The sequence below is a fragment of the Anomaloglossus baeobatrachus genome, chromosome 6, assembly GCF_048569485.1.
Source record: "Anomaloglossus baeobatrachus isolate aAnoBae1 chromosome 6, aAnoBae1.hap1, whole genome shotgun sequence".
Lineage (NCBI taxonomy): Eukaryota > Metazoa > Chordata > Amphibia > Anura > Aromobatidae > Anomaloglossus > Anomaloglossus baeobatrachus.
Genome location: NC_134358.1, coordinates 529449939 through 529477567, shown reverse-complemented (window position 1 = coordinate 529477567; position 27629 = coordinate 529449939). Strand labels below are relative to the sequence as shown.

Here is a 27629-nt window from a genome sequence, read left to right as displayed (position 1 = left end):
AGCTCGCTCACACGGTACAATTATGGCACAACCCCTCAACAAATCGCCAGCACCGACAAATTATCTAAGAATTATTAGGAGGCTATGATTAATCATCCTGTCTGGAAACACTATTGTCCCATTGTCTCTCCTGCATGAGGGGAACATTCCTGAGCTCTAATATCACACAGTGGTATTAATCCTAATTCCATAGACGCTAAACACACCGAAAATGGCTTACTGAGAAAAGTCTGGAGAGTTCACACTTTATGGTAACAGTAGAAACAAGCCGTGCACCATGGTAAAACCAGGACAAAAAACTGCAAGATTGCATACTTAGGAGGAAAAAAAAATGACTGAACTAGGCCCTCTTATAGGAAGTCTCCCGGCAGAGGATGTCTGAGGAGAGAAGAACCAGGCATATTGAACTTTTGATCTTAGAGGAGGTAAGGTGGTACCAGAAGTCCCCTCTCGAAACACCAAGAGCACATGAACACTCGGCCGAATAGGGTATGCATGTGTATGGAAAAAATGGGGGGCCAGATCTAAGGTGTATGGTCCAAGATGTAATTGAGAAGCTCGACCCTCGCTCATTTCAAATGGGGGACACCATCGCCTCCCTCAGGATCAGTGCAAGCGGTGGGACCACCAACGATGAGCACGATACCGACAATCCTGTAGGTAGGCAATATCTTCACCATTAATGTGGTCTCACATCCTCCTCAAATATGCAGGTGTTCCCGCCAACTTCATACACACTTAGCCCTATTCTTCTTTAGACATGGGTGGGTGGGTCAGTTCCTAACTATAGTTTCCATATGGTTTACCTTGGCTTTACTTTGTCTTAGGAGTCCAGAATTTTCATAAAACCACAAATTTAAAGCATTACTTCCAGAGATGAAGCAGTGCCATAATCCAATGACGCACATCTCCATCTAACGACCTCACGTCCCTCGGTATAAATTATTCAATTTCTGGAAAATCCATTAAAAAGTTAGAAGCCGGTGCCATAGAGCTGACTCCAAAATGTAGTTTGGACAGCAGTAGACTTCTCCCAGCTGCTCCGGTGGGTCATGAATATCGCTCACAAAGCAGCGCTCCTCTCCACTGTGGAGAATTATTTCACCTGATTACAATTAGACTATTATTTCTGTAAGTGATATGTAGGTCAGTCACAGCTTTAGGGAAACCGGAGAGAAAACTACAAGATTACTAAACATTGTGTATATAAATCATCATCTCCAGCAAGTTCCCAGTGTATCTACCTTATGGTAGAGATTACTTTTTTTCCTACTGCAAAGTAGAATTCAAGGGGTAGTCTCAAGTTATTTGGCTACATGATAGGTGAAAACTTGCTGATCGCTGAGGGTAAGCCAACCAGGAGCCCCAGCAATCCCGAAGATCAGGTCTGCCCCAAACAGGAGCCCCAAAAGTCCTGAAGACTGGATCCACCCCAAACAGGAGTACCATCAATCCTGAAAACCGGGTTTGCCAGTCAGGAGCACCACCAATCCCAAAGACCAGGTCCGCCAAAGAGGAGCGCCACCAATCCCAAAGACTAGGTCCGCCACCAATCTGAAAGACCAGTTCCTCCAAACAGGAGCCTCACCAATCCCAAAGCCCAAATCCACCCCAAACAGGAGCTTGAAGACTGGATCCGTCCCCAAACAGGAGCTCCACCAATCCCAAAGACGGGGTCCACCAAACAGGAGCCCCACCAATCCCAAAGCCACCCCAAACAGGAGCCTGAAGACTGGATCCGCCCCAAACATGAGCCCAACCAATCCTAAAGACCAGGTCCGCCAAACAAGAACGCCACCAATGCCAAAGACCGGTTTCGCCAAACAGGATCTCCACAAACCCTGACGACCAGGTTCTTAATTAATATGGTCTATGGGACATCTGGAAATAGCCAAGCACACTACGGCCACAGGACCACTTTAAAGGGTGCACTTTACAAGTTCCATTCTTGGGATCGGTGGAGGGCTGAACAGTCAGACTCACAGCAAACAAGTTTTCACCTATCGTGTAGGTCAGCGATAATTTGCCCAATTGGCATCATTTGAAAAGAGCTTTTGACCTATAAAGAGAAACAGAATTTCTCTCCCCCCCTCCTCCCATCACAAAAAGTAGCACAATAGGATTGCCTAATAAATCAGACGTTGCAGAGGCTAGCCACCACTTCTCACTCTCCGCCTTATCAGAAAGGCAACGTGAAGGCTCCCCTATACAAAGACTAACGTCAGCCAACTGTAATGCCTCTGGGAGCCCTTGACCACCATTTTTTTTTGTTCTCCAGACAGTTCTCAGATGTCTGGTGCTCAGAACACAGGAGCCAGTGGAAAGCTTCTGGCCAAACATCTAGCTACAGTATGAGGCCTAGCCTTTAAGACCCTATAGATTTGGAGATGTTGCTGACAAAACTAGAGGAGTGCACACTGGTGAAACTTTAGAAACAGGGAATTAAACCTATGGCACATGACAGAAGGGCACAGAATTTATGAAGTAGTCAGTGTAAATGTGCGACTGCAATCATATGATGTGGTATGTGCCGCACTGCTGCATGCATTACATGGAAAACATTGCAATAATCATATATTATATTTATTTATAGAGCAATAATTATAAAATAATTATATTTTAGCAGTGTGGAGGCATGGCATTTTTTATTTATTTTTTATTTTTAAATAAAAAAATAAAAATCTGGCAGCAATAGACAATACCTAATACCTACCTGTATTTGGGCCTTGCAGACGGACGCCTCCCTTCCCCATAGCTGGTCCGCAGTCATACTGAGGGCGGAACGCTCTGCAGTTTTGGGAGATAACCGCTCTGCATCAGATTCCAATGTAAAAGCGATTGGACGGTTTCACTGCTCATTATCTGCACAGTCAATAATTAAATTTTAACCCTTGATGTCTGATTATCTGCCCCCCCTCCCCCCCACCATCCTCCAAACCATCCAAATAACATGAATTCACACAGGTCGCTAAAGGATCCACCGCTCCCGATTATTGTGTAATGTGACTAGGTTGAGCGACTTAACCAAGAACACAAAAAAATTTAGGAAACAAAAAGAAAAAAAAAATTCTTATTTAAATTTTGAAATTGTGTGATGTAAATAGAGATCGTGCGCTGGAAATTCAAGGCGCGAACAGGGCGGATCGTGCTCAAAGACAAAGAAATAGTTAAATAGCAATTAGGAGTATTGGAATGGTTAAAGGGAACCTGTCACCAGATTTGGGGCCTATAAGCTGCGGCCACCACCATTGGGCTCTTATATACAGCATTCCAGAATACTGTATATAAGAGCCCAGGCCGCTGTATGTGACGTAAAAATCACTTTATAATACTCACCTAAGGGGCGGTGCGGGGCAGACTGGTCGGATGGGTGTCCCCGGTACCGGCGCCTCCACTTTCAGCCATCTTTGTCCTTCTTCTGAAGCCCGGGTATATGACGCGTCCTACGTCATGCACATGAGCCAGCATTGAGGTTCTGCGCAGGTGCACTTTGATCTGCCCTGAGCAGGGCAAATCAAAGTATTTTAGTGCGCATGCGTGGGACCTCAATGCCGGCTTGTGTGTATGACGTAGGATGCGTCATCCACACTAGCTTCAGAAGAAGGAGGAGGACTAAGATGGCCGAGAGAGGAGGCGCCGGTACCGGCGAATGGAGACACCCATCCGCCAGTCTGCACCATACCGCCCCTAAGTGATTTTTACACAGCGGCCTGGGCACTTATATACAGCATGTTAGAATGCTGTATATAACAGCCCACTGGGGGTGGCCACAGCTTATAAAGGGACAAATCTAGTGACAGGTTCCCTTTAAGTATGTACAATACTATTGAGTGAGCACTACCATGCTCAGGTGCTCAGTACTTGTAACTAGTGATGAGCGAGCACTACCATGCTCAGGTGCTCAGTACTTGTAACTAGTGATGAGCGGGCACTACCATGCTCGGGTGCTCAGTACTTGTAACTAGTGATGAGCGGGCACTACCATGCTCAGGTGCTCAGTACTCGTAACTAGTGATGAGTGAGCACTACCATGCTCAGGTGCTCAGTACTCGTAATTAGTGATGAGTGAGCACTACCATGCTCGGGTGCTTAGTACTCGTAACTAGTGATGAGCGGGCAACTACCATGCTCGGGTGCTCAGTACTCGTAACTAGTGATGAGTGAGCACTACCATGCTCGGGTACTCAGTACTCGTAACTAGCAGTCAGATGATCGGATGGACGTGACTCAAGTACAGAGTATAATGTCAATAGAGAACTCCCTATTGCCTTCCATTATACTCGATACTACGAGTCAGACCCATCCAAGTGTCCAACTGCTCGTTACAAGTACCAAACACATGAGCATGTTAGTGCCCACTCATCACCATTTGTAAGTCAAAGCCAGGAATGGGTAGAAAAAAAAAGAAACATAAAATCATCAAGAATGGCTTCCGTGTTTCTATTATACTTTTCCTCAGATTGTTCCACTCCTGGTTTTGGCTACAAATAGTGAGGTAAAAAGGTCACCAAATACTCAACGTGTATATGTGGCTTTACAATGTTAAGTCTATGGAGCCTGGTTCTAACACTCCATAGACCAAATTGTAAACGCTCCCTCCGAGTCACGCAGAACGAGTCAGAAAGTCAGCAGACCGTCAGCAGAGCACCGCATAGGAGGAGGAGCAGGGAGCAGACCGCCGACAGCGCCGCATAGGAGGAGGAGGAGCAGACAGCGCCGCATAGGAGGAGGAGGAGGAGGAGCAGACAGCGCCGCATAGGAGGAGGAGGAGGAGGAGCAGACAGCGCCGCATAGGAGGAGGAGGAGCAGACCGCGCTGCATTGGAGGAGCAGACAGCGCCGAGGAGGAGGAGCGGACAGCGCCGCATAGGAGGAGGAGGAGGAGCAGACAGCGCCGCATAGGAGGAGGAGGAGGAGGAGCAGACAGCGCCGCATAGGAGGAGGAGGAGGAGGAGGAGCAGACAGCGCCGCATAGGAGGAGGAGGAGGAGCAGCAGACAGCGCCGCATAGGAGGAGGAGGAGGAGCAGACAGCGCCGCATAGGAGGAGAAGGAGCAGACAGTGCCGCATAGGAGGAGGAGAAGCAGACAGCGCCGCATAAGAGGAGGAGGAGGAGACCGATGCTAGATACCGCAGAGGACGACGGTAGGTGTACATAAACACACTGACACTACATGTATATATGCTCAGCGAAGAACAGTGGAAAAGCAGCCACACAGATACAAATGGCAAGTGGAGGATATATAGAACATCCATAAGGGGTGATGTGTGCAAAACGGGGGCAGATTTAAAAATAAGCTCATAATTTGTGCCACTATAAGACCACATTGTGACTTCATGAATAACCCTTAACTACAAAACATTGCAGATATGATGGTGATATGAGCTGTCACTGGCAGAGACAGACGTGTTTTTCCATTAAACATTTCCAATAACCAAGCAGGCAGCAAAGCAACAAAGGACAAGATGACAGAAGCACTGAATCACCGCTGACCTCTGGACTGGGAGGACACAGCCCTAGAGAACCCAGAGGCAAACGCAAGAAAGCCGGGCACGAGCCGCAAGAAAGGACAATCACTCAAGACAGACATGGTTTATTGGCCTCAGACATGGAGCCTGAAGAGCGGCACATACAGGCACCGTACATACAGCGGAGCAATAACCCTGCACTGCTCCATATTTTATGTGCAGAAAAATCTACTGTAATGACAGGAAAAATGCTGTGTAAAATATCGGCTTTTTAATGCATTTTTTTCTTATTCCTTTGAATCGGTGAAAATTGCCGAAAGAATTGCCATACCGCAGATAGGAAACGGCTTCACATCTGCAAGGAAAACAATAAGCAGTATGTGTATGAGGCTTCAAAAATATCACTTTTTTGGTACAGTTAAACTGCATTTTTTGAGGCAAAAATGCAATGTGTCAACAAGCCCAAAAAAGATGCCCACCATACACATGGCACCGCCATACGCAAAACAAGCCGACCGCCGTCCCTCCTGATACCCAAAGTGCTCATGTGTCCTCGGTGAAACGCCTGACAGCCGCTCTGTTCCTACTAGCATTTCAACATGCCCGATCCTTCTCTCTGGAAGTTGAGGACGTCTCCATGCACATTGTTTTATCGCTTGATCCTATTCGCACATTACCATGGTCAAAAAGCAGACGCTGCATTCCACCGAATGGTGCAATCAGCGCTGAAATGCAGCACGAGACCGGTCGCTCTGGTTGCCTTGGCAGCTGTCTGAGACAGCAACTCTGCAGGGGCATCTTAGGACGACGTATGTGGCCGAGGCAACGGTAAAGCTCTGTCTGACACCGCATGGAGTACCAATTTCAGCAGAAGACAATGGCTACTATAGCCAGACTGTCACTTTGAAGAAAAAAAAAATAAATAATATAATAGGAGTTAGTGAGATAGATTATTATAATAAATTATATATATATATATATATATATATATATATATATATATATATATATATATATATATATATATATATATATATATATATATATATATATATATATATATATATATATATTTATATTCTATAAATATATAATATATAGTAATAGATATATATATATATATATATATATATATATATCTCAAGAGATATATAAATAATATATTAATATAAATAATATATATTAACATTTTTATCTCTCTCTCTGTCTCTCTCTCTAACACTATCTATATCAAACCACTTCTAGATGGTGCCATTCAGGATTCCAGGAAAGTAGAGTGACATCATATGGGGATTAGTATGATAATTAAAACAAAAATAATAATGACAATGTAACCGTAGCCATGACAGACGTGTGCATGAATGACGACAACTCCCAACATCAGCCGGTGTCTAATGGGATCAATGTAGGGATGGGGCTCCCCGTCCCCAGAAAGCAGCAGGACAGCATTTCAGGAGCGGCTGCAGTTTCCAGTAGCTGTAGATCCGCAGGGAATCACCGCCACGAGGATCAGCCACGATAATTATCCAGATCTGTTACAATAACCTCCACCCTCCATTCACCTCGCCCTGACACTGCCGCACATCAGATCACCGCTGGATGAAGCGGCACACCCTGTATGGGTCAGCAAAATAATAAGCAGCCGTCTGCGGGCAGATTCAGGGCGTCCTTGGACAACAAGCGGCGGAAATCAGAGGAACCAAGACGATACAGCAGTAATGGACGCCCATCTGCGAGGAGCAAAGTGCGCTGTAAGGGCAGCATACTCGGGGTCAAGCTGTAAAAGCAGCAGAAAAACACGCCTGATTTCTATATACCAAGGGTTATTCCCATCTCCGAAATCCTATTCCTATATGTAGCAGGTGTAATATTGGCAAATACCTCCAATTAGAAATGTAGTATAGTTCTGATTCGCTATGTCTCTTACCTCATGTGCAGGGCATTACAGGTTACGACCACAAGCAACTAACTAGTCACTATATGTGTGGTCTAAATCGTAACCATAGTACTGCAATGCCCTTCACATGAAGTAAGCGACACAGTAAATCAGGAGAACTATACTACATTTCTAATTGGAGATATTTGCTAATATTCCACCTACTACATATACACAGGAACTTGGAGATTGGGAATACCCCTTTACATGAATAGCAATACCACACACAGCCTATATTCAGGTGTGGTGCGGTTTTGGTTTTTGGGGGGAGTTTGTAATCAGCCATGTTTTTTTTAATCCAGGGCCATCGCTTTTCAACTTTTGCTCTGTAGTTTGGCTATATCTCCAGCTACAGAAATGATGGCAGAGGAGCGGGCAGCTGAAGATTAGCATGTGCTATCATACATCTGCCCACCAGTGTCCAACAGAAACCTACAAGCCACGGAAGTGTGCTGCAAAGCCACGTCACAACTGCCACGAACTCACGAGATACGTGTAGGTTTTGCCAGATTTTGTTATGGGAATGTCACAGCCCACCCTATGCTTTGGGCTAAACCTACCTGATGGAAAGACCCCTTTGATGAATGATTATAAAGAGTAGTCCTGCTGGGACCCCCACTTATCGATACTACACAATTAAAGTTTAACTGTCCTTTTCATTCTTATTTCATAAATCAATAAAACACATGGAAATAAGCAAATTTGCTATATATCTTATCAGACATTTTCTTCATCGGACAGAATTGTTCAGTGATTATCATGTCGCACCCAGGGATATGGGCTACTCTGTTCCTGGCAAATGTCTATTGGGAGGTCATAGTGGTGGCCGTTACCCGGTTCAGTGCCCTGGGCCCTTTTTGTAATGGGGATATTTACAGGGGAGATTATGATAATGGTCACTTGTGACACCACTTGCGGTATTGCAGCTATATGTAGGGAGCCATCGCTGCAGAATGTCTCTACTGGGGCTGGTGGTATTGGCAGCTAGTATGGTGGTCCCTCCGCAAGTAGGGTTTTGCCCCAGAGGGTGTATGGTGCAGTGAGCGTCGGAAGAAGGGAGTCCAGACAGGTATTCAGTGCAACTGGTTTACTCACTTTCTGCAGATGTTAACTGGTTGCCCGAGGCCGGCTGGTTTCACCTCCAGGTCCCTTAGTCCCAGTGCCAGTCTGGTTTCTCTGGTACCTTCTTCCCCTGCACCTGTCTCTGGTAAGTGGGTCCCCGTGGTATGGAACACTGGGGGTCCCCGTTCTGTGGTTTGTCCACTTCTGTCCGCCTGACGGTAGCGTGAACCCTGTGGGGTTGGAGTCTCTGGTCCTGTCCCTGGCTCTCTCTTTGCTACCGAGTCTTCTGATTCTTTAGGGTCAGCGAGGTCCTCGATGGTCCCCTTTTCTGTGCAGGGGATAACAGGTCGGCTTGAAGCTCTTTCCTATCCTAGGGTCCTGTACCCCGTTGGTGCGTAGATCTGGGAGTACTCCACCGGCAACCACCTCTCCTGGGTACCAGGTCACAGTCAACCCAAGTCAGAACATCTCGGTCACACCTTTACGCTTTTACAGTCACTGCTCAACTCTCCACTGTCACTGCAGTTCTTCTTCAGACTACTGACTTCTCTCCACAGTCTGCCCCTCCCACCTCGTCAACTAGTGGACTGGATTAGCTCCACCTCTAGGATGTCATCCATGGTCCCACCCTAGCTAGGTACCATTGTATGGGGGATTGTTGGGGAAAACTGGGATTACCTGGGTTTTGGGTGTTACCGGCACTGCGGTTCTGGGTCCCTAAGGGGGTAGGCCCTGCATCCTGGTGGGGATGCAGAACCTTGTAGCACCTTGAGGGCTTCAGGAGCGCTACAATCAAAATTCTCAATTCTGAGATCAAATCTGTATTCAGTGAAGACTTTCCCATTACTGAGATAGGAGATGGCAGTTGGTGCTGATGAGATTCTATGTAGATAGAAGAGAGGAAGGGCGAAGCTGTGTCTCTAGCTCCTCCTACCATCTCCTACCTCAGTAATGGGAAAGTCTTCACTGAATACAGATTATACCTCAACTGATAATTTTGATAATGACTGATCAATAATCCATCCACCTCACAGTTGTGACATATCAAGATGCTGATTAGCCAGCATGATTATTGCACAGGTGTGCCTTAGGCTGGCCACAATAAAGGCCACTCTATAATGTGCATTTTTATCACAAAGCCCAATGCCACAGGTTTTTTGCGAATTGAATGTTCATTTCTCTGCCATAAGCTGTCGCCAGGCGAGTTTTAGAATCAGTACATCCAACCGGCCTCATAACCACAGACCACGTGTAACCACACCAGCCCAGGATCTCCACATCCAGCATCTTCACCTCCAAGATAGTCAGTAACTGTCTCAGGGAAGCTCATCTGCGGCTCCTCGTCCTCACTGGGGTCTCCACCTGACTGCGGTTCGTCAGTGTAACCCACTTGAGTGGGCAAATGCTCACATTCGATGGAAATCAGGCATGTTGGAGAGGTTCTCTTCACGGATGAATTGTGGTTTTCCCTGTACAGACTGGCAAGTGGTGGTCACACCAAGTACTGATTGGTTTCCTGACCCATCAATACTGTAAAATTAGACATTTTATAGTGACCTTTTATTGTGGCCAGCCTAAGGCGCACCTGTGCAATATTCATGCTGGCTAATCAGCACCTGGATCTCAGTAATGGAGAAGTGATCACTAAAGGCCCCGTCACACTAAGCAACATCGCTAGCAACATCGCTGGTAACGAACAACTTTTGTGACGTTGCTAGCGATGTTGCTGTGTGTGACATCCAGCAACAACCTGGCCCCTGCTGTGAGGTCGTTGGTTGTTGCTGAATGTCCTGGGCCATTTTTTAGTTGTTGCTGTCCTGCTGTGAAGCACAGATCGCTGTGTGTGACAGCGAGACAGCAACAACTGAATGTGCAGGCAGCAGGAGCCGGCTTCTGCAGAGGCTGGTAACTAATGTAAACATCGGGTAACCAAGAAGCCCTGTCCTTGGTTACCCGATATTTACCTTTGTTACCAGCCTCCTCCGCTCTCACTGCCTGTGCTGCCGGCTCCTGCTCTGTGCACATGTAGCTGCAGCACACATCAGGTAATTAACCCGATGTGTGCTGTAACTAGGAGAGCAAGGAGCCAGCGCTCAGTGTGCGCTGCTCCCTGCTCTGTGCACATTTAGCTGCAGCACACATCGGGTTAATTAACCTGATGTGTGCTGTAACTAGGAGACTGGGGGCTGGTCACTGGTTGCTGGTGAGCTCACCAGCAACTCGTGTAGCCACGCTCCAGCGATCCCTGCCAGGTCAGGTTGCTGGTGGGATCGCTGGAGCGTCGCAGTGTGACAGCTCACCAGCAACCTCCTAGCAACTTACCAGCGATCCCTATCGTTGTTGGGATCGCTGGTAAGTTGCTTAGTGTGACTGGACCTTAACACAGATTTAGACAAGCTTGTGAATATTTGAGAGAAAAAGGCCTTTTGTATCCATAGAAAAAGTATTAGATCCTTTAGATCCTTGAAGTTCAGCTCATGGAAAATGGGAGAAAACACAAAAGTGGTGCATATATATATATACATATACACACACACATTCATACACACACATACACACACATACACACACATACACACACATACACACACATACACACACATACACACACATACACACACATACACACATTCATACACACATTCATACACACATTCATACACACATTCATACACACTTTCATACACACATTCATACACACATACACACACACATACACACACACATACACACACACATACACACACACACACACACACACACACACACATACACACACACATACACACACACATACACACACACACACACACACACACATATACACACATACACACATGTGAGTGTATATATCTATCTCTAATAGATTGCAGTATATGAAAAATCATTTCTTACACTGGAGTTCCCCTTTAACTCAGTAATCGTCAATTGGACTGTTGCGGGAAGATACTGAACACTTTCACTACTACGACGTGACATTTCCAGAGGAACCTGCCGCCCGTCAATGGGCACTAGGTGCTTTATAGTAAACTGGGAAAAGGCCCAAACCAAATTCCCCATCGTGTGCACGACTTCCGGGTCTGGATTTGGCAGCGCTCTGGGTGTTATTAGAAATGTGAACTGGGGCCTGGCCGCTGCGGGACTGGAAATAGAAATTCTTATCTGCCTCAGCCTATTCCTACCTCCAGAGGCGGCTCTGCAGACAGGCAACCTTTGGACGCTGCTGGCCGGCCGCTCTCCTCAACCTCTCCCTTTCCAGACGAGTATATTTAAATAGTTTTCCATCAAGCATTGGTGTAGTGATGGGGGATCTCTGGAGACCACTCACTGTCTCTTGCTAGAAAGGTTGGCTTTGCCCAATATGAGGGTTTCTTCTTTCTGGAGAAGAGCTAATTTAAATACTTTTTTTTTTTTAGCCAGGGAGCCAACATATACCAGTGCGTCACAGACAGTCCACGGCCTCCCACCTCAACTAGCCATGTATCGGATACGTGCCTCCAGCCTTCATGAGAAGTCTCCAGTCACCAATGATCTCTGCAAAGACAATCCACATCCCCATCCCCAGAGTAGGGGGTCACTCTAAATCAATCCCTTATAGCATGTTCACATCTGCACAATACAAGTCTGTACATTTCCTCATCATCTTCTATTAGGCGATTAAAAAGGGTCATCCAGAATTAATTTCTCTTCTTTTGGGTAACCCTTTATGATAAGAAGCTGTGCAATTAACAAGGGACATCAATAAAAAGGGTAATCATCTGTTAGATCAGATCCAGCAGTAATTAGTTGGTAAAAATGTTCTGCAAACAATTTTGTCAGTTTTGAAAATGATTGATTTTTGCAGGATCCGGGATATGTTATACACACACACACACACGCACACACACACACACACACACACACACACACACACACACACACACACGAGTTTATGGAAAACTGATCCCATTAAGAGGGAACCTGTCACCAGATTTGTCCCCTATAAGCTGCGGCCACCACCAGTGAGCCCTTATATACAGTATTCTAGAATGCTGTATATAAGTGCCCAGGCCACTCTGTATAATGTAAACACCAGCTTTTATTATACTCACCTGCGGGGCGGTTGGGCCTGATGGGCGTCGCTGGTCTCGGTCCGGCACCTCCCATCTTCCTGCAATCTCAGTCCTCCTTCCCAGCTCCATGTGGATGACGCATTTTATGTCATCCACACAGAGTCCTCCTTTGCATTGCTGCACACGCTCTTCTTTCGGCCCTGCTGCAGGCAGAACAAAAGGACTGTAATGCACAGGGAAAGGTCAAGGAATGCCCGCGCATGCGCACTACAATGCTTTGATCTGCCCTCAGCAAAGCAGTGAAAAGTGCAAATGCGCATTGAGGACACTGTATGGATGACACAGTACACGTCATCCAAATAAAGGAAGAGAGGAGGTGCCGGACTGAGACCAGCAACGTCCATCAGACCGGACCGCTCCACAGTGAGTATAATAAAGGTGGTTTTTTTTCGTTATACAGAGCAGCCTGGGCTCTTATATACAGCATTCCAGAATACTGTATATAAGAGCTCACTGGTGGTGGCCCCAGCTTATAGGGGACAAATCCGGTGACAGGTTCCCTTTATCCGATTCCTTTTTATCTTCCATTTAAAGCTGATCCAGTAAGCAAAAAATTGATCCATTATCATTGCTGTTTAACCATTTGTTTTACTTTCAATCAGTTAACGGATCCATTCTTTATAGACTCCAATGTTAATATAAAAAAAAACAAATGATCCTGCAAAAATCAATTCTTTCAAAAAGGAGTAAAGTTTTTTGGCGTCGGATTGCTGCTGGATCTGCTCTAATGGATGAGTACTGGACATGTGGACTCAGGCTAATTTTATGGAGGAACACACAGCCCCTCCATCTGTGCTCAGATTTGGCCATCTCCAAATGGTGGAGGAATGCAACTCACTAAATAAAGACCCCATATGTCAGATGGGAAACCTTTTAAAAAGGTTATCCCCTAACCTAAAAGATCAGGGTATAACTAGCTGTTTGCTGGGGGTCTGACTTCTGAGGCCACCATGGATTTGAGACGTTTGACCAGGAGCGCGCCCCCCCCGCGACGTTTGACCAGGAGCACGCCCCCCCCCCGCGACGTTTGACCAGGAGCGCGCCCCCCCCCGGCGACGTTTGACCAGGAGCGCGCCCCCCCCCCTTGCGACTTTTGACCAGGAGCGCCCCCCCTCCCCCTTGCGACGTTTGACCAGGAGCTGCAAACCCCCCCCCCCGCGACGTTTGACCAGGAGCTGCGCCCCCCCGCGACGTTTGACCAGGAGCGTCCCTCCACCCCTTACAAGACTGCTCTTTATTCCAGCCGTTCTCAGGGTTCTAGCGTCCCAATCTTCAGATCGGCACATTTACCCCAAGGGGAGCTTGGATAGGGGATATATTTCTGCAACCAATAATCTTCAAAATGAACACCTGCAATACCAGACACCTCCTACAAACAAGAGTGGCGCTATTTCCAGAGCAAGAGAAAGTTTTCCCAATCTCAAACAAACCTCTAAACACCGTCCACCAGAAATAATCCCAGATAAGCTATCCTGAGCCCGGTGAGGACAGAGCGGCCCCTCTTACATAATGTGAGTGGAGATCAGCGCAGCTGTGTCTAGCATAGTCTTACATCCCAGCGTTCCTCAGCTTCCTACTTGAGGTGTTGAATATGCCAAAATGACACACCCAACGACGATGCTGGAAAGAATGAAGAAAAAAAAAATAAATCCTCGGAATATATTATACATTTACACCGGGATTTTCCTTTGTGGGTTTCACCCAATCTGCAGGAAGGAAAGTCGTGCACTTGCCGAATTTCTTCATTTCTCCGTACCCCGGCGTTAGTGATAGAAGGGAGTCACCAGAAATGCGAGGCACATCATTATGTCAAGCGGAAAGCATTTAACCTGCTTCATTCCCAAGCTCAACGCTGCTGCCGCCCGGGGCTGCTATGATCACAAACGATATGCAGCAGAGGAGTGATAAGAGGGGGGATAGGGGCCAAGCCAGTGACAGCAGCGCTGCAGGCAATCATCGCCTGCTGTGCGATGCGCAGCTGCCGCCACCACTGAGCGAGAGGTGTGTAAATTCACTGGTGCCTCCACCAGACAAGTCAGCACAGATCAGCCGTCAGCGCAGCACATAACTACAGCACAGGAAGGGCGCACATACATCTGCAAACACCGGCACCGACATCAATGCAACCCCTCTACAGAGGTCATAGCGGGGTACATGGGTGTAATATAAGGGGGCTCCGCTACTTGGGACCCCCTTCTATTAACTAGAGCAGAAAAATCACTACAAAAAGTAGTTCTTGTTCTGGCAAACCTGCATTTCTTAAGTCAAGGTCTAACCTTGGTATAAGTGAGGGGGTTCCCAGGAGACCCCCATTTATAGCCACAATACCCAAAACCATAGTTGGAACGCCCAAGATAGCTATATACACGAAAATGTATATTGACCGACTATATCAATGTTTGGCAGCAGACGACCTAATGTAGAAAGGTATATGGGAGGGATTGGGCATGTTGAATATTAACATGACCAATCCCCTGTTCTAAGGGGAAATGAAACCCCCATTCATAGCCACAATACCCAAAACCATAGTTGGAAAGCCCAAGATAGCTATATACACGAAAAAGTACATTGACCGACCATATCAATTTTTGGCAGCTAGTATAGAAAGACGTATGGGAGGGATTGGGCATGTTGAATTTTAACATGCCCAATCCCTTGTTCTAATGGGAAATTAAACCCCCATTCATAGCCACAATACCTAAAACCATAGTTGGAACGCCCAAGATGGCCATCTACACAAACTACGTTGACTGGCCATATCGATTTTTGTCAGATCACCTAATGTAGAAAGACGTATGGGAGGGATTGGGCATGTTGAATTTAAACATGACCAATCCCCTGTTCTAATGGGAAATGAAACCCCCATTTATAGCCACAATACCCAAAACCATAGTTGGAACACCCAAGATAGCCATATACACGAAAAGGTACATTGACAGACCATATCAATTTTCGGCAGCTAATGTAGAAAGACGTATGGGAGAGATCAGACATGTTGAATTTTAGCATGACCAATCCCCTGTTCTAATGGGAAATGAAACCCCCATTCATAGCCACAATACCCAAAGCGGCGATATACACAAAAACTTTGTTGACTGACTATTTTTGTCAGTAGACCACCTAATGTAGAACGCGTATGGGAGGGATTGGGCATGGTGAATTTTAACATACCAAATCCCTTGTCCTAATGGGAAATAAGCCACAGTCACAAGTCTTTGGAGTGTGTAAGAAGCATGCTCACATATGGGGAGAGGGGAGTCATCACAAATTAGAGACTACCGCTAATCCGGGCATGAATTTGTATAGGGGGAATTGCTGTCAGTCAATCTAAGAGTATAGGGAAACGGAGAAGAACAGCTGAGCGCTGAAGTGAGTGTGCATGTGTACTGGAGGCGGGGGGGGGGGGGGGAGTAATAGTCAGTAAAATGAGTGTGCACATGTCTGGGGAAGAAGAGGGGTTGTGGTCAGGAAGAGTGGCTGAACTGAGCATCCCTGTGTATGGGGAGGGGGGGGGATAAGATTTGTCAGGTGACTCAAGGGTGCATGTGTATTGAGGGGCAGGAGAAATCAGTCATCAGTCTGAGTGTACATATGTATAGGTGGGAGGGAGTCAGGGAGAGAGGCTGAACTGAGCGTGCATGTGTATAGGAGAAAGGGAGTCAGGAAGAGTGGCTGAACTGAGCGTGCATGTGTATAGAGGAAAGGGAGTCAGGAAGAGTGGCTGAACTGAGCGTGCATGTGTATAGAGGAAAGGGAGTCAGGAAGAGTGGCTGAACTGAGCGTGCATGTGTATAGAGGAAAGGGAGTCAGGAAGAGAGGCTGAACTGAGCGTGCATGTGTATAGACGAAAGGGAGTCAGGAAGAGAGGCTGAACTGAGCGTGCATGTGTATAGGGGAAAGGGAGTCAGGAAGAGTGGCTGAACTGAGCGTGCATGTGTATAGAGGAAAGGGAGTCAGGAAGAGAGGCTGAACTGAGCGTGCATGTGTATAGGGGAAAGGGAGTCAGGAAGAATGGCTGAACTGAGCGTGCACGTGTATAGAGGAAAGGGAGTCAGGAAGAGAGGCTGAACTGAGCGTGCATGTGTATAGAGGAAAGGGAGTCAGGAAGAGAGGCTGAACTGAGCGTGCATGTGTATAGAGGAAAGGGAGTCAGGAAGAGTGGCTGAACTGAGCGTGCATGTGTATAGAGGAAAGGAAGTCAGGAAGAGAGGCTGAACTGAGCGTGCATGTGTATAGAGGAAAGGGAGTCCGGAAGAGAGGCTGAACTGAGCGTGCATGTGTATAGGAGAAAGGGAGTCAGGAAGAGAGGCTGAACTGAGCGTGCATGTGTATAGAGGAAAGGGAGTCAGGAAGAGAGGCTGAACTGAGCGTGCATGTGTATAGAGGAAAGGGAGTCAGGAAGAGTGGCTGAACTGAGCGTGCATGTGTATAGAGGAAAGGAAGTCAGGAAGAGAGGCTGAACCGAGCGTGCATGTGTATAGGAGAAAGGGAGTCAGGAAGAGTGGCTGAACTGAGCGTGCAGGTGTGTTGGGGAAAGGGAGTCCGGAAGAATGGCTGAACTGAGCGTGCACGTGTATAGGGGAAAGGGAGTCCGGAAGAATGGCTGAACTGAGCGTGCACGTGTATAGAGGAAAGGGAGTCCGGAAGAATGGCTGAACTGAGCGTGCACGTGTATAGGGGAAAGGGAGTCCGGAAGAATGGCTGAACTGAGCGTGCACGTGTATAGAGGAAAGGGAGTCCGGAAGAATGGCTGAACTGAGCGTGCACGTGTATAGAGGAAAGGGAGTCCGGAAGAATGGCTGAACTGAGCGTGCATGTGTATAGGAGAAAGGGAGTCAGGAAGAGTGGCTGACCTGAGCGTGCATGTGTAAAGGGGAAAGGGAGTCCGGAAGAATGGCTGAACTGAGCGTACATGTGTATAGGAGAAAGGGAGTCCGGAAGAGCGGCTGAACTGAGCGTACATGTGTATAGGGGAAAGGGAGTCAGGAAGAGAGGCTGAACTGAGCGTGCATGTGTATAGAGGAAAGGGAGTCAGGAAGAGAGGCTGAACTGAGCGTGCATGTGTATAGGGGAAAGGGAGTCCGGAAGAGAGGCTGAACTGAGCGTGCATGTGTATAAGGGAAAGGGAGTCAGGAAGAGTGGCTGAACTGAGCGTGCATGTGTATAGGAGGAAGGGAGTCAGGAAGAATGGCTGAACTGAGCGTACATGTGTATAGGAGAAAGGGAGTCAGGAAGAATGGCTGAACTGAGCGTGCATGTGTATAGAGGAAAGGGAGTCAGGAAGAGAGGCTGAACTGAGCGCACATGTGTATAGGAGAAAGGGAGTCAGGAAGAATGGCTGAACTGAGCGTACATGTGTATAGGGGAAAGGGAGTCAGGAAGAGAGGCTGAACTGAGCGTGCATGTGTATAGAGGAAAGGGAGTCAGGAAGAGAGGCTGAACTGAGCGTACATGTGTATAAGGGAAAGGGAGTCAGGAAGAGTGGCTGAACTGATCGTGCATGTGTATAGGAGAAAGGGAGTCAGGAAGAATGGCTGAACTGAGCGTACATGTGTATAGGAGAAAGGGAGTCAGGAAGAATGGCTGAACTGAGCGTACATGTGTATAGGAGAAAGGGAGTCAGGAAGAATGGCTGAACTGAGCGTACATGTGTATAGAGGAAAGGGAGTCAGGAAGAATGGCTGAACTGAGCGTACATGTGTATAGGAGAAAGGGAGTCAGGAAGAATGGCTGAACTGAGCGTACATGTGTATAGGGGAAAGGGAGTCCGGAAGAGAGGCTGAACTGAGCGTGCATGTGTATAGAGGAAAGGGAGTCAGGAAGAGAGGCTGAACTGAGCGTGCATGTGTATAGAGGAAAGGGAGTCAGGAAGAGAGGCTGAACTGAGCGTGCATGTGTATAGGGGAAAGGGAGTCAGGAAGAGTGGCTGAACTGAGCGTGCATGTGTATAGAGGAAAGGGAGTCAGGAAGAGAGGCTGAACTGAGCGTGCATGTGTATAGAGGAAAGGGAGTCCGGAAGAGAGGCTGAACTGAGCGTGCATGTGTATAGGAGAAAGGGAGTCAGGAAGAGAGGCTGAACTGAGCGTGCATGTGTATAGAGGAAAGGGAGTCAGGAAGAGTGGCTGAACTGAGCGTGCATGTGTATAGAGGAAAGGAAGTCAGGAAGAGTGGCTGAACTGAGCGTGCAGGTGTGTTGGGGAAAGGGAGTCCGGAAGAATGGCTGAACTGAGCGTGCACGTGTATAGGGGAAAGGGAGTCCGGAAGAATGGCTGAACTGAGCGTGCACGTGTATAGAGGAAAGGGAGTCCGGAAGAATGGCTGAACTGAGCGTGCACGTGTATAGGGGAAAGGGAGTCCGGAAGAATGGCTGAACTGAGCGTGCACGTGTATAGAGGAAAGGGAGTCCGGAAGAATGGCTGAACTGAGCGTGCATGTGTATAGAGGAAAGGGAGTCCGGAAGAATGGCTGAACTGAGCGTGCATGTGTATAGGAGAAAGGGAGTCAGGAAGAGTGGCTGACCTGAGCGTGCATGTGTAAAGGGGAAAGGGAGTCCGGAAGAATGGCTGAACTGAGCGTACATGTGTATAGGAGAAAGGGAGTCCGGAAGAGCGGCTGAACTGAGCGTACATGTGTATAGGGGAAAGGGAGTCAGGAAGAGAGGCTGAACTGAGCGTGCATGTGTATAGAGGAAAGGGAGTCAGGAAGAGAGGCTGAACTGAGCGTGCATGTGTATAGGGGAAAGGGAGTCCGGAAGAGAGGCTGAACTGAGCGTGCATGTGTATAAGGGAAAGGGAGTCAGGAAGAGTGGCTGAACTGAGCGTGCATGTGTATAGGAGAAAGGGAGTCAGGAAGAATGGCTGAACTGAGCGTACATGTGTATAGGAGAAAGGGAGTCAGGAAGAATGGCTGAACTGAGCGTGCATGTGTATAGAGGAAAGGGAGTCAGGAAGAGAGGCTGAACTGAGCGCACATGTGTATAGGAGAAAGGGAGTCAGGAAGAATGGCTGAACTGAGCGTACATGTGTATAGGGGAAAGGGAGTCAGGAAGAGAGGCTGAACTGAGCGTGCATGTGTATAGAGGAAAGGGAGTCAGGAAGAGAGGCTGAACTGAGCGTACATGTGTATAAGGGAAAGGGAGTCAGGAAGAGTGGCTGAACTGATCGTGCATGTGTATAGGAGAAAGGGAGTCAGGAAGAATGGCTGAACTGAGCGTACATGTGTATAGGAGAAAGGGAGTCAGGAAGAATGGCTGAACTGAGCGTACATGTGTATAGGAGAAAGGGAGTCAGGAAGAATGGCTGAACTGAGCGTACATGTGTATAGAGGAAAGGGAGTCAGGAAGAGAGGCTGAACTGAGCGTACATGTGTATAGGAGAAAGGGAGTCAGGAAGAATGGCTGAACTGAGCGTACATGTGTATAGGGGAAAGGGAGTCCGGAAGAGAGGCTGAACTGAGCGTGCATGTGTATAGAGGAAAGGGAGTCAGGAAGAGAGGCTGAACTGAGCGTGCATGTGTATAGAGGAAAGGGAGTCCGGAAGAGAGGCTGAACTGAGCGTGCATGTGTATAGAGGAAAGGGAGTCAGGAAGAGAGGCTGAACTGAGCGTGCATGTGTATAGAGGAAAGGGAGTCCGGAAGAGAGGCTGAACTGAGCGTGCATGTGTATATGGGGGTCAGAAGGAATAGCTGTGAAACAAACCAAGGGTGCGCTTGTGTGGAGGGGTCAGGAGGAACAGTGGTCAGTCTGAGCGTGCATGTGTACATGGGGCTGGTGGGGATTGGAAGAATAATCAATGATGACTAGAACTAGAAGAATATCCAGCACCGATGTCGGCTTCCTGAGTGAATTAAAAAAAAAAAAAAAAAAAAAAAATTAAAAATCAAGCATGTTTAAAAACACAGTGATAATGATCAGCTCACGCGCTTCAGACTCAGCAGGGGGCCCTTAGTCATAGGATTGGAAGAATAGGAGTTAGTCCAATCAAGTGCGCACATATATGGGGGTAACCGGGAAGAATAAGGGTCCGTGCCCACAATCCGGATCAGTAGGGTTCTGGACGCTGCATTGTACAGTACAAGCACAGTGGATGGGATTAATAGGCATCTCCTGCCCGCTGCGCTTCTGTTTAACTCTGCGTAAACTGACGCACAGCTTTCCTATCCAAAGCACGTCAATTTCTCATGCAGAGCCGCTTAAGTCTCCAGCGCGAGAAACCTTCTGCACTAAATCTGCATCTTCTGGCAGAAAAACGCACCAAATCACAAGGCGCATTTTGGGCACTTTTTTGCCATGCGTTTTTCATAAGACCGACTTGAAAAACGCAGGAAAATAAAAAAAAAAAGCACGCAGAATCGACACGCTGCAGAATCGACACGCTGCAGAATCGACACGCTGCAGAATCGACACGCTGCAGAATCGACACGCTGCAGAATCGACACGCTGCAGAATCGACACGCTGCAGAATCGACACGCGGCAGAATCGACACGCGGCAGAACCGACACGCGGCAGAACCGACACGCGGCAGAACCGACACGCGGCAGAACCGACACGCGGCAGAACCGACACGCGGCAGAACCGACACGCGGCAGAACCGACACGCGGCAGAACCGACACGCGGCAGAACCGACACGCGGCAGAACCGACACGCTGCAGATTATTTTCTGCACCAAATCTGCAAGGAAAAAAATAAGCCACGTGGGCACAGCACTTCACGATTCTCATGGACTTTGCTGGCATACAGTTTTGTGACAAATCTGCACCCAAAAGCACAGTGCGCACAGGGCTAAGTGCTTGTATTGGGTGGTCGGAGGAATCTGCGGCCCATATAAGCATTCACTCAACAGTTATTGAAAGCGCATGGCCACTTCTACTAGGAAAGGGTCAATCACCTAAACTGGGGATGTTGGTGGGTGATCTGGTGGTCTCAGCTCCGTGGGACCTAAGCACAGGACTGGGACTGGACTAGCCCCCTATATATGTGGCACCTCTGCTTTGCGTGGTGTGCACTAGGAGCAGTACCCGCTCAGCACCGCTGCCTCCCGTGCCCCGGGGTGGTGCCATCCTCCGTAGTGTGACACGTTGGTCCGGTGCCCGGGATGACTTTCCTACATCCTCCTCAGTACACGGCTCCCAGCAGCTGAACGTCACAAACACCGGGGGCTACGAGGACACAATGTAACATATGGTGAGAGCTCAGCCAACAACCGCTCTGCAGCAGCTGGCAACATCCACACACCAAGTAACAACCTGTCTCCACAAGATCTCACAGCCACCTCCCCAGGGGCCACCAACACAGGAGGACCCCAAGGAAGACTGCTCCATGGTAACAATGTAACCACAAGGCTGGAGACTAGTAACGGAAGAGGTTCTGCAGCAGCCACACATACAGAGTGTAGATTACTCCTTTAAATCTATCCTTAAAGGGATACTCCGGTCGTTTATCTATAGTGCAGTGATAAAGGAGACATGTCCCCCAATAATCAGTTACAGGGGATACACAATAATTCAGCCTGCAAATAAAATCTGGCTGCTCCTCACAGACAGCGCCACACTTGCACTAAGGCTGTGTCTGGTACTGCATCTCAGCTCAGGTCAGGTGAAGAGGGAAGAGCTGCAGTACCAGACACAGCCTATGTACTGGGAGTGGCGCTGTTTGTGGGGGGAAAAGACCCTTTACGTAATAGTGCACATTCCCAGTGAGAACACATCAAACACATCATCTATAATGACAACCACATAGCACAATCATCACCATATTTACTAACGATCCGACCAGCAGAATACACAGGTTCTGTGGTCGGCTCACTGGTTCCAGTCACACACTGTTTTGGGGGCCGAGCCAGGGCCAGCATGGAGCTCAGCACCAGGAACCAAGACCGGCCGCCGGGAACCAACCAGAGCCCGGCCCGGCCCGGAGCTCGGCCGCCGGGAACCAACAAGAGCCCGGCCCGGCCCGGAGCTCGGCCGCCGGGAACCAACCAGAGCCCGGCCCGGAGCTCGGCCGCCGGGAACCAACCAGAGCCCGGCCCGGCCCGGAGCTCGGCCGCCGGGAACCAACCAGAGCCCGGCCCGGCCCGGAGCTCGGCCGCCGGGAACCAACCAGAGCCCGGCCCGGAGCTCGGCCGCCGGGAACCAACCAGAGCCCGGCCCGGAGCTCGGCCGCCGGGAACCAACCAGAGCCCGGCCCGGCCGCCGGGAACCAACCAGAGCCCGGCCCGGCCGCCGGGAACCAACCAGAGCCCGGCCCGGAGCTTGGCCGCCGGGAACCAACCAGAGCCCGGACCGGCCCGCAGCTCGGCACCGAGAACCAACCAGAGCCCGAACCGGCCCGCAGATCGGCACCAGACACCAACCAGAGCCCGAACCAGCCCAGAGCTCGGCACCGAGAACCAACCAGAGCCCGAACCAGCCCAGAGCTCGGCACCAGACACCAACCAGAGCCCGAACCAGCCCAGAGCTCGGCACCAGACACCAACCAGAGCCCGAACCAGCCCAGAGCTAGGCACCAGACACCAACCAGAGCCCGAACCAGCCCAGAGCTCGGCACCGAGAACCAACCAGAGCCCGAACCAGCCCAGAGCTTGGCACCAGACACCAACCAGAGCCCGAACCAGCCCAGAGCTCGGCACCAGACACCAACCAGAGCCCGAACCAGCCCAGAGCTCAGCACCGGGAACCAGAGCCCGAACCAGCCCAGAGCTCAGCACCGGGAACCAGAGCCCGAACCAGCCCAGAGCTCAGCACCGGGAACCAGAGCCCGAACCAGCCCAGAGCTTGGCACCCAGAACCAGAGCCCGAACCAGCCCAGAGCTTGGCACCCAGAACCAGAGCCCGAACCAGCCCAGAGCTTGGCACCCAGAACCAGAGCCCGAACCAGCCCAGAGCTCAGCACCGGGAACCAGAGCCCGAACCAGCCCAGAGCTCGGCACCCAGAACCAATTACCATCAAGTTGCTCCATAGTTTAATATTTTATCGGTGCAATAATTGTCGCTGCAGGTGGAGGACAGTCTCCGGCCACACGGCACCTCCAGAACCAAACAAAATCTCACCGGTCGCATGAGATTTAGATTGTGGCCAGTGAGCTGGGATTTTTGGCTACCAACCAGCTATGTGACCACTTACAAAAATCAGAGGTCACCAAGGAGCCAGAGCCCATCTGGACTGAGTGCACCCCTCCCCCAACAAGAGGTTCTGCAGCAGCCGGTCCGCACAATGATGGCTCCTGCAGCGCACACTTGTCTGAGTGCACCGGCCAGGAATAAAAAGAGAATTAAAAGGGGCGGAGCGGAGGCGTCCTGGGGAGGGGGACAATGGGGGGCCACACAGGGGGCGAGCCCGGCTGGAGGACTACAACTCCCAGCATGCAGCCCTGCAGGTGCTCTGTTCTCACCTCCTCAGCGCCCGGACTGATGAGCGCCTGCTGCTGCTTCTCGCCGTCGCCCTCCGCTGGAGCAGTCCGGCAGCTCGCCATGATTCCCCGTGCGAATTACAGAGGAGACGCGAAGGAGTCCACATTGGAGGGAAGGCAGGAGCGCGGTCACCGGGACACAGGGAGCCGCGGGAGGCCGAGCGGCCGGCGGAGCGGAGCGGACATCGTGCCACCCGCCGCCCGTGCACAGAGTGTGTGTGAGCGACAGGCGCCGTGAGAGCGGCGGGGGGCGGGGGCTGCAGCACTCAGACCAATCAGGAGGCGACGTTACTGCTCCGCCCACTACGGTAACCCTATCGGTGACGGGAGTGAGCGTACACTGCGCCTTCACCAATGCCTGTGTCTACAGAGGGCGCTGGTAGTGTAGAGGTTAAAGAAAGGGGGCGGTGCAAGTGACGTCACCCACCAGAAGGCTTCAAAAGTGGGTCGGGGGCTGTTGAGGGCAGTTATAGAGGAGGAGTAGGGGGCGTGGCCTGTGCGGCGCAGGTGGCTATGGACGCGCCCTTGAAGTTGGACCGGACCGCTTGTTTTTTTGTCTTTTTATTTCTGCTATTTCCATAATATTCCGCTCTGTTCTGCAGGAGCAGTTGTATAGTTTTACAAGGAAAAATGCAGCGTGTGCACATGGCCGAAGGCTGAGTGTTCCATTGCAGAGGTTTCTGCACCATATCAGCAGCAAAAAACGCGCTTTTGACGCATTTCTGATGTGGTTTTTTTCATGTGTTTTCTTTGCGTTCTTCGGTGGAAAAAAATGACATTTTTTTCTAAGCCAAATCTGCAAACAAAAAAGCAACATGTGCACACACCCAGCGTGCGGTGGCGTCTGGGGGCAGTCCCTCGCCCACAGGGCCCCCACTAGGAACTGCAGGGCCCCATGCTGGCAACATTTTCAGGCTCCCTCGAGACTCCGCCCGGGCTCCACCCACAACTCCGCCTCCATCCCGCAAACATCCCACAGGCTCACCGCCACTCTTGAAAATACTTGTGTGTATATATATATATATATATATATATATATATATATATATATATATATATATATATATATATATATATATATATATATATATATATATATAATATACACACACACACAGTCATAGCCAAAAGTGTTAGCACCCTTGCAGTTGTTCCAGAAAACAAAGTATTTCCCTCAGAAAATGGATAGACCCAATACTCCGCCCCTCTCCATAATATCTCTCCCACACTGCCCCATGTATAATATTTCCCCCACACACTGCACCTCTGTATAATTCCCCCCCCACACACTCTGCTCCTCTGTATAATATTACCCACACACACTGTCTCTCTGTATAATATCCCTCACACACTGCTCCTCTGTATATTATCCCCCCACACACTGCCGCTCTGTATAATATCCCCACACACTGCTCCTCTGTATTATATCCCACACACACACTGCCCCTCTGTATAATATCCCCATGCACAATGTCCCTCTGTATAATAATCCCACACACACTGTCCCTCTGTATAATATCCCTCAAGTACGCTGCCCCTTTGTATACTATTCCCCCACACAAGCTGCCCCTCTTTTTTTTTATGTATATATATTTCACACACACACAGAACCCCACTGTATACTATCTTCCCTACACACACACACTGTCCCTCTGTATAATATCCTCCTGGTATGTATGTGCTCCTCCTGGTATATACAGTGTTTTTCCTAAAATAAGACCTACCCCAAAAATAAGCCCTAGCAGTAATTTTAAGTATTTTCAGAGCAAGGCTTAAATATAAGCCGTCCCCTGAAAATGAGCCATAGTTGCAATTCAATAATGAAGTGTCCTTGAAGCTAAAAATGTTACAGATACTGCAGGACATTTCATTATACATAGCGGGCACCCCGCAATCACACTGAGCAGACGCTGAGTGGCAGGACCTGTAGCGATCGCACCCCCCACACACATCACACACACAATCGCACATCACACACACAATCACACATCACACACACACAATCACCCTTCAGATTGCTCACACACACTCACCACATCCAGCGATACCGATCCTGAGAAGTCGTGCGGTGGAGCGCAAGGACCTGGGACACGTGACATCCTCCCACCCCTGCGGCCGGGGTACATGCTAGAATGTACGGGCTCCTGACAGGTATAACCTAACGGACGCACTCTGTACTGCTGGATGGATGGATGGAGTGTGTGTGTGTGTGTGTGATATCTGATGTGTGTGAATGAGTGTCTGTGTTATGAGTATGTGTGTGCGTCCTTTCAGTAGCAGGAGGCAGTGTGCAGCATATTTGCTGGCAGCGGCTGCCGGAGATCACAGGGAGGACTTCAGAGTCACTCAGCCGTCTGGGGTCTGGTAAGTTTGAGTCCACTGGGAAGGGAGTGGGTCTATTTTTTTGCGGGTGTAAACCTACCCCCAACCGTGTTTCTCCGAGAATAAGACCTCCTTCAAAAATAAGCCCTAGCGCTTTTTTGGGGGCAATAAAAAGTATAAGACAGTGTCTTATTTTTGGAAAAACAAGGTATGTGTCTTTTCTTCTATATATGTCCCTCTCCAGGTATATATGTCCCCATTCTGGGCCCCCCTTCCTGATATGTAGGTACCAACTTGGTTTATTGTCCCCATGCTAGCATATATGTCCTCCTCCTGGTACATATGTCCCCATCCTGGTTTATCCCCTTCCTAGCATATGTCCCCATCCTGAGCCCCTCCTGCCATACATGTCCCCCTCCTGGGCACATTCTGGTATATATGTCTCCTTCCTAGTATATATGTCCCCTTCCTAGCATATGTCCCCATCCTGGGTCCTTCCTGGTGTATACATATCCCTCTACTGGGCACATTCTGGTATATATCGGTTTATCTATATATCTGTAGCTAAATGCACCAGGCTTATGCAAATAGAAGGAGAGGGTCCTCATCGATCATTACGTGGTCTGTTTGATGTCAATTTTTTAAAACAGAATAAATGTCCTGTATGCAGAACCTTTTCTGCTATTCTTAAACAAAAGGGACCTCCGACAGGTCCTGTTATTATTAATGTGTCCCCCCCCCCATTTGTATAACTGATGGGGATCACTTATTCCGTTGTCTGTTCCTAAAACAAAGTGAATGTCTCAAGAATAGAATGAATGTGAACAGCGCCTTAGATGGAACCATCTGGCGGAATATCTCATTACTGAATTACCTATATATTCGGTATAAAGGTTACAGATTAATAGCCAAAGTCTATGATATATATATATACAGTCATGGTCGAAAGTGTTGGCACCCCTGAAATTGTTTAAGAAAATGAAGTATTTATCCCAGAAAATTCTTGCAATTACACAGGTTTTGTTATACACGTGTTTATTTCCTGTGCATTGGAACAACGCAAAAAAAAACAAACAGAGAAAAGAAGGCAAATTGGACATAATTTCACACAAAACTCCAAAAATTGTTGTCCCCCCTCAACTTAATACCTGGTTGCACAGCCTTTGGAATAAATAACTGCAATCAATCCCTCCTATAACTATCACAAGCTTCTTACTCCTCTCACCTGGAATTTTGGACTCTTCTTTATAAACTGCTCCAGGTTTCTCATAGTTGAAGGCGTCTTCTCCCAACAGCAATTTTAGGATCTTTCCACAGGTGTC

The 27629-nt window shown here is 48.7% G+C and overlaps 1 protein-coding gene across 1 annotated transcript in view; it reads right to left on the bottom strand.

Annotated features, from left to right (window-relative positions):
- The window catches only part of ARHGAP21 (Rho GTPase activating protein 21), a 197313-nt gene extending 173104 nt beyond the window's left edge, over positions 1-24209 (bottom strand). Inside the window, exon 1 of the mRNA XM_075315549.1 lies at positions 23968-24209. Coding sequence (XP_075171664.1) covers positions 23968-24048 — 81 coding nt within the window. The 5' untranslated portion in view covers positions 24049-24209. The remainder of the gene's footprint in view (positions 1-23967) is intronic.
- Between the last annotated feature and the right edge of the window lie 3420 nt (positions 24210-27629).